Source organism: Fukomys damarensis, unplaced genomic scaffold (assembly GCF_012274545.1).
Source record: "Fukomys damarensis isolate Sample0158 unplaced genomic scaffold, DMR_v1.0_HiC HiC_scaffold_9, whole genome shotgun sequence".
Classification (NCBI taxonomy): Eukaryota; Metazoa; Chordata; class Mammalia; order Rodentia; family Bathyergidae; genus Fukomys; species Fukomys damarensis.
Window position 1 is genome coordinate 28,749,524 of NW_022900921.1, and position 6,737 is coordinate 28,756,260.

The 6,737-nt window shown below is 39.2% G+C and overlaps 1 protein-coding gene across 2 annotated transcripts in view; it reads left to right on the forward strand.

Moving 5' to 3' along the window:
- Positions 1-6,203, forward strand: part of Txndc15 (thioredoxin domain containing 15) — a 16,930-nt gene extending 10,727 nt beyond the window's left edge. The window contains exons 3-5 of one of the 2 annotated variants that reach the window (XM_010622021.2): positions 1,878-2,041; positions 3,412-3,542; positions 5,421-6,203. In XM_010622021.2, coding sequence (XP_010620323.1) covers positions 1,878-2,041; positions 3,412-3,542; positions 5,421-5,617 — 492 coding nt within the window. In that variant the 3' untranslated portion in view covers positions 5,618-6,203. Of the gene's footprint in view, positions 1-1,877; positions 2,042-3,411; positions 3,543-4,350; positions 4,644-5,420 lie in introns of those variants that run through there. The other variant, XM_010622022.3, reaches the window with a different exon arrangement.
- Positions 6,204-6,737: the final 534 nt, after the last annotated feature.

Sequence of the window (6,737 nt, forward strand, 5' to 3'; positions counted from 1 at the left end):
AAAAAAAAAAAAAAAAAAAAAAATCTGAACTTCTAAAATTGTAATTTGGCATTATTTGGAGAATATGTTACGTTAGTGGAAAATTTCTCTTCCCCCTAAAGATGTGTGTCTAGTGTGTCCAATGTTTGTTTTGGGCTGAGGGCTGAAACCATGTTCCAAACCCAGCCATGTTTTCCCAAATAGCTTGGTAAATAATTTGAGGGAATTCTGGAATAAGGACAATTTCTGTAGAATGTTTAAAAAGCCAGAAGAACAGGATGAAATCAGCCTGTTTATGAGAGAAGTAAATCACAGGTCTGAAAACTATGATTACTTATTGTTAGCAGAGTTTGTGTAGTGCACGTAACTCCTCCAGGGGCAGGGGTCCGCCTGGCCTCACATCTCCTCCTGAGTGCCTGCTAGACACCGCGTCACACACAGAACTGGGACAGTCTGAGCAGTAGTTCAAATAACTGGTGGCAAGCTTTGGTTTTTGTTTGTTTGGAGACAGGGTCTCGATATGTAGTTCAGGGTTGGCTTTGAACTCACAGTGATCCTCTCTCGTAGTGCTGGGATTACAGGCATGCCCCACCATGCCTGGTGCTATATGCTATGTGCATGTGTGTGTGTTTACATATATATATATATATTCGTTGTTGTTTTCCTTTGAGACAGGGTTTTGCTGTGTAGTTGAGACTGGGTTTAAACTCACTGTGTAGCCCAAGCTGGCCTCCGACCCAAAGCAGTCCTCCTGCTTCAGCCTACAGAGTGCTGGGATTACAGCACCATAATAACAGGTCACATACACACTGATCCAGCTGTTTGGTACAAACTTAGGTCTGGTTGTGCTAGTTTAGGTCTAGGATTTTTGCGCTCTAAATGCCATTTGAGATTACTTGATGTGTTAATCAGCTTTTTATTAGCAAAATATCTGAGATAATCAGTTTTAAAAAGGCAAAGCTTTATTTTGGGTCACAGTTTTGGAGGTTTTTAACCCACAGTCGGTTGGCCCTGTTGCTTTTGGCTCTATGCTAAGATAGCACATCATGGTCGGAAAGCACAGCAGAGGAAGAGCCTACCTCATGGGTGCCAGGAAACAATGAGAGACCCAACAGACTAGGATCTGACAATACCCTTTAAGGGCATGCTCCAGTGACCAGAGTCCTGCTACCAGGCCTTACCTCCTAAAGGCTCCACCACCTCCCATTAGTGCTATTAGCTAAACATCAAGCCTCTCATACATGAATCTTTGGGACACATTTAAGATTTTGAGATGTACGATTCAGAGGTACAGTGGTCTATACCATGTGGGTGCTTAGTATTTGAATTGATGAAATATGAAACATACTAAAATAACTCTGTATTATTAGGAAAGCCTACTGCAGTGTGGCGAACCTATGGTACACATGCTGCAGTTGGCCGTTTCTGATCATTGAAAGCTCTAAAAGGTTCGCCATCTCTGGCCTAGAGTAAAGTTTATGCCTTGTCATTGGGTAGTAGTTTTCTGCTGATTTATGGATCTACATAGTCAAAATCGGAAAGGTTCTTGTTGTGCATGCCTGTAGTCCCAGCACTCAGAAAGCTGAGGCATAAGGCTTGTTGTGAGTTCAGCACCAGCCTAGGTTACATAGTAAGTTTAAGGACAGCCTGAACTACAAAGTGAGACCCTGTCTCAAACCAAAACCAAAACAAAAAAAACAAAAAAAAAACCCCGAGAAAAGAAAAAACTAAACAAAACAAAAAAACACCAAACCTGAGAGTCTTAGCTCTTTATAAGCCTCACCTGCAGTTTGTCCCTTTCCTTGGTGCAGCAGGGGTTCCTTTTTCTTGGGTATCCTTCCAGAAACATGTGCATGTACCTTTACTACCAACTTCAACATTCATTTCTTTTACCACAGGACCTTATGGATTTTCTAAACCCAAATGGAAGTGACTGTACCCTGGTCCTGTTCTACACCCCCTGGTGCCGATTTTCCGCCAGTTTGGCCCCTCATTTTAATTCGCTGCCCCGGGCATTTCCAACTCTTCATTTTTTAGCTCTGGATGCATCTCAGCACAGCAGGTATCTTGGTGGGGTATCTGTGGCTCATCCTTTTGGCTGATGGCTGCAGTGATGTGGAATTCTAACAAGTTAAGTGAGAAGCAGAGGAGGTGAACAGGAGCTTTGAAGAAGTGGGATGGACGGCAGGGAAGGGCAAGAGTGAATAGTGGTCATTGTCAAACTCCTGAGGGAGCTGGTGATGTCACTTTCTGGAAGCCCCTTTATTTTCTACATTCCCCTAAGTGGTATGAGCGTGCCTATAAACTGTGTTCTCAGCTCTTCTAAGATGCTCCTTAGCAGGTCCTGAGAAGCTGTGTGTGAACCAATCTAGAATGCTGGGAAGACAGTCAAGTTGGTAGTAAATCGAAACTGAGTAAACTATTAATTTACACTCCACTGATTTTTTTTTCTGTGTGAGAATATAATAGCCAGTGCTTACCTGAAACTGTTACGAAGAAAGAAACTGCCCAACAAATTAGTAATTCCCATAAAGATCTCATGGAAATATCTAAGCGGCCCATAGGTCAGTGTCCAGCTTTGACTGGGCCCTCCACTACCCCCATGCATAGCTGACCTTGATCTCATGTTCCTTCCCACCCACAGGTTTTCAGCATGGCTTTGTTTTGTGTTTACATCCATGGAGAGCCTGTTATGGTGCCTTATTTATGGAGAGACTAGGATACTTGTTCTTAGTACAGGGGTTGGGACATGTGTTTGTCTAATATGCTAATATCTAAGGTGCAGCATGTTTACAAAAGAAAAACCTCCTGATTATTTTACTGTGGTGAAAAACTGAGGCTTAAGGAGGTTAAATAATCTGCCCAAAGGTCACAGCTGGTTCAGAGGCTGTACTGAGGTTAGAACTTAGACTGGTTTGTATTATATAAAGGTGAAAAAGTCCCCTGCAAGTCAGATTATTTTCATATCTTTCTGCCCTAATTGTGAACTTATTGGTGTATTTGTTAGGTCATATATTCCCTTGCACCAATTTACCGAGCCTAATGTTTATTATATGCTTATTTTTTTTGAGGGATAGGGATGGGAAATCTAAAGAATTTGAAATTCTGTCAAGTAAATTGACACAGTGAGCTTTTTCCATGCATTAGAATTTTCTGGTCTGATCTGTTTTGAAAGTTGAGAATTTAAGGGTCATAGGTAGATCCATCTGCTAACAGAAAGCAACTCAGATTGCAGAACAGTCGTGGCTCCAACCCTGACGCATAAGGAAAGAGGTCAGGAACAAACTAATTCTGAAGTTTAAATATCAGAAACCTTCTTAGGTTATAAGAAATTGTTTGCTTCTTACGTATTTCTATCCATTCTATTATGGTAATCATGTGAGGAAGCCTGCTGTTAATTCAGGTTTTCTAACTGTCTTCTTTTCTCTACAGCCTTTCTACCAGGTTTGGTACTGTAGCTGTTCCAAACATTTTGTTATTTCAAGGAGCTAAACCGATGGCTAGATTTAATCATACAGATCGAACACTGGAAACACTGAAAATCTTCATTTTTAATCAGACAGGTAGGTAGAAATAATATGCTGAAGAAGAAATTTTATTGGTAGGGGTATATGCTTCTTGCAGGTTTTGATCTGCTATAATTCTTACAGGTTGACTTTGAGTTGTAAAATGTTTAACAACCTATAATAATAGTGTTAAATATTGTCCCATCAGTGGCAAGCTTAATATGAGTAGGTAATTTTATTTTATTTTAGGTTTTTTGAGACACGGTCTCACCATCTTTTTTTTTTTTTTTTTTAAGACAAGATCTTGCTGTGTAGTCTAGGCTGATCTTGAACTCATTATGTAGTGCAGGCTGGCCTCACAGTGACCCTTTCGCTGCAGACTCCCAAATGCTGGGATTACAGGCATGTGCTACCATGCCTGGCCAAGTAGGTCATTTTAATGATTGTAGATACCCTTTTGTTTTGTTCTGTGTAATCAGGGATTGAATCCAGCTTGCAAGGCAGGAAATAGCACCACTGAGCTAAATTCCCGGCTCTAAGTTTATTATATACAAATTATACATAAATCATTAGTGATGAACTTTCATAAGGTTGCCTGGCTCTTCTGCAAAGATAATCAGTCTTAACTCATAATACCATACACTAGTGTTATCTATTTTGAGCTCTGTAATAGTGGAAACATACGGTACACATTCTTCTGTGTTTGGCTTGGGCTTGTGAGATGCACCTGCATTGATGGGTATGATTATGTTTTGTTCATTTTTGTTGTGTAGTGTTCCATTTATTAATCTATTTGCAGGTACTGTTTTAATCCCTTAGTGTTTGTCAAATATATGACTTCATGTTTTTCTCTGTTTGTAAAAAGTTTGAGCATTGTAAACTGAAGAAATTGCCTCCACTGGAAAACATCACTCATCAAAAATTATCTCTTCTCTGAGCATCCCATTTCGTCCTGAAGTGTACTCACTGGAAATAAATGAAAATTAGAACATGCCTCCTGTAGATATCAATCTGCATATCATCACTTTTTTGAGGCAGTGAAGAATTCCAAGTTTTAAGCCGGGCTTGGTAGCGCACACTTATAATCCCTTGGGATTATAAGCACTTGGGAAACTGAGGCATGAAGATCACTTCAAGTTCGAGACCAGCCTGGGCTACACAGTGAGTTTCAGAGCAGTCTGAACTACATAGTGAGACCCTGTCTCAAAAAAACAAAAAACAAACAAACAAAAAAAAATTCCAAGTTTTGTCCTGGCTCCCTAGGTGATGTGGGGAGAGGTAGTTATTTTGGTTAGTGCTCTAAGAAAACCAAGAACATAAGTGAAATATAGGAGCCCCAGAATCTTTAGTGATCAATGGTGGTTAGTTCTTTATTAGTTTTGAGTATTCTGAGACAGGGTCTTGCTATATATTTCAGGTTGGCCTCGAACTCTTGGCGATTCTCCTGCCTCGGCCTCTAGAGTGCTGGGATTACAGGCATGCACCACTATACCCCCTCAAAGTGTGTGGCTAGTTCTAACAATTCTTTCAGTAATCTATTTGCAAGCATTTTGAATTTAGTATTATTTAACCTATGAAAACATTCTTTAGATTCCTGAGAATCTGAACCAGATTTGCTGGTTACTTGTTGAACTCTGGTCTCAAGAGAACAAAAGGCAATTCTTACAAGGCATTGACTAGGAAAGCTCTGATGAGTCCACACAAATTCTAGTTTTAGCTTTGTACAGCTGAATGGATTCCTGATCCTTTGATGTGGTAGGAATAAAGGCAAGTTACAAATTACATTGACAAGCAGGTGAAATCCAACCCAAATACACTAGTGGTGCTGTTTATTTTAGGATTGCATGTCATTTTGCATACTATGCATCATATTTCGGAGAAATCTAGGGCAGATGTATTTTCGCTCTGGTTTGAAACAACTGATTTTTTTTCCAGGTATAGAAGCCAAGAAAAATGTGATGGTAACTCAAGCTGATCAAATAGGCCCTCTTCCTAGCACTCTGATAAAAAGTGTGGACTGGCTGCTTGTATTTTCCTTATTCTTTTTAATTAGTTTTATTATGTATGCTACCATTCGAACTGAGAGCATTCGGTGGCTAATTCCAGGACAAGAGCAGGAACATGCAGAATAGTGATGGACTGAAAGAAGTTGTGAAGAGAAGCAATTTCAGTGTCTCATTTCAGAACTAGTGCTGCAATCTCATACATTTTCTCCAGTGAACTACTGGCCTACAACTTCAGTCAAATGAAGAGAATCGTGCATTTGCTGAACTACTGAATAGGTTAAAAAAATTATAAACTGGTGTTTTAACTAGTAATAAGCAGCTGCAAAAATACTAAAATTCACTATTTTTAGTACTTGAACATAACCCAAATTTTAAGAGTAACTCAATTTGAAATATGAACCAACTGAAATTCTGGTAGAATTAGTGAACAGAATGACACTGTGTTTTAGAAGGCACAGGCGGGACTTTCAATTTTAGTAAATGTTGCTGCTGAAGCGAGCATGAAACAGGCCTTTCAGATTAGTTTTAGAATACTCTTGTTTCCTTATATATGTCTGTGAAGGTTGGTTTTGTTTGTTTGGAATTTCTCTTCCAGAGTCACTAAGCAGGAAAGTGTTCTGCTATGGGAAGAATAACAAGAAATGATAAATGTGACCCTAATTTAACTTATAAGTTTTACCAACTAATGGAAAATAAAGTCAAATTCCTTGGTGTTTGTGATCTCTGCTTTCACTAAAGAATTCAAAGTGGTTTCAGTTGTTTGTAGGTAAGGTGGTTGTTAAGAAAATGTTATAACTAAAGCTCATACATATCAGTTCTATGCTAAAGCATAAACTTTTAATCACAGTTATCTAACCAGCATGCATTCATTGAACCTTAAAATGCTCCTAGCATTGGATTGGGTTTAGGGAGATGCAAAACGCAAACACTGTTTCTGGTTTCAAGTTGATTCTAGTTTAGTTTAGGACACATTTAGTAGAGACAATTTGTGATTTATACGTACTTTACATACTTTTTCTTTTTACTTTTTTGTTTGTTGTTTTTTGAGACAGGGTCTTGCTGTACATTCTAGGCTGGCCTTGACCTCGGAGTAATTCTCCTGGCTCAGCACTCTCCCGAGTGCTGGGATTACAGGTGTGTGCCACCACATCAGCTATATGTATTTTTCAAGAGAAAAGCTGTTCCTTAAATTCAGATAAGACAGTTGATTACCTAATAATTACTGCATTTTTGTTTGTTTGTTTGT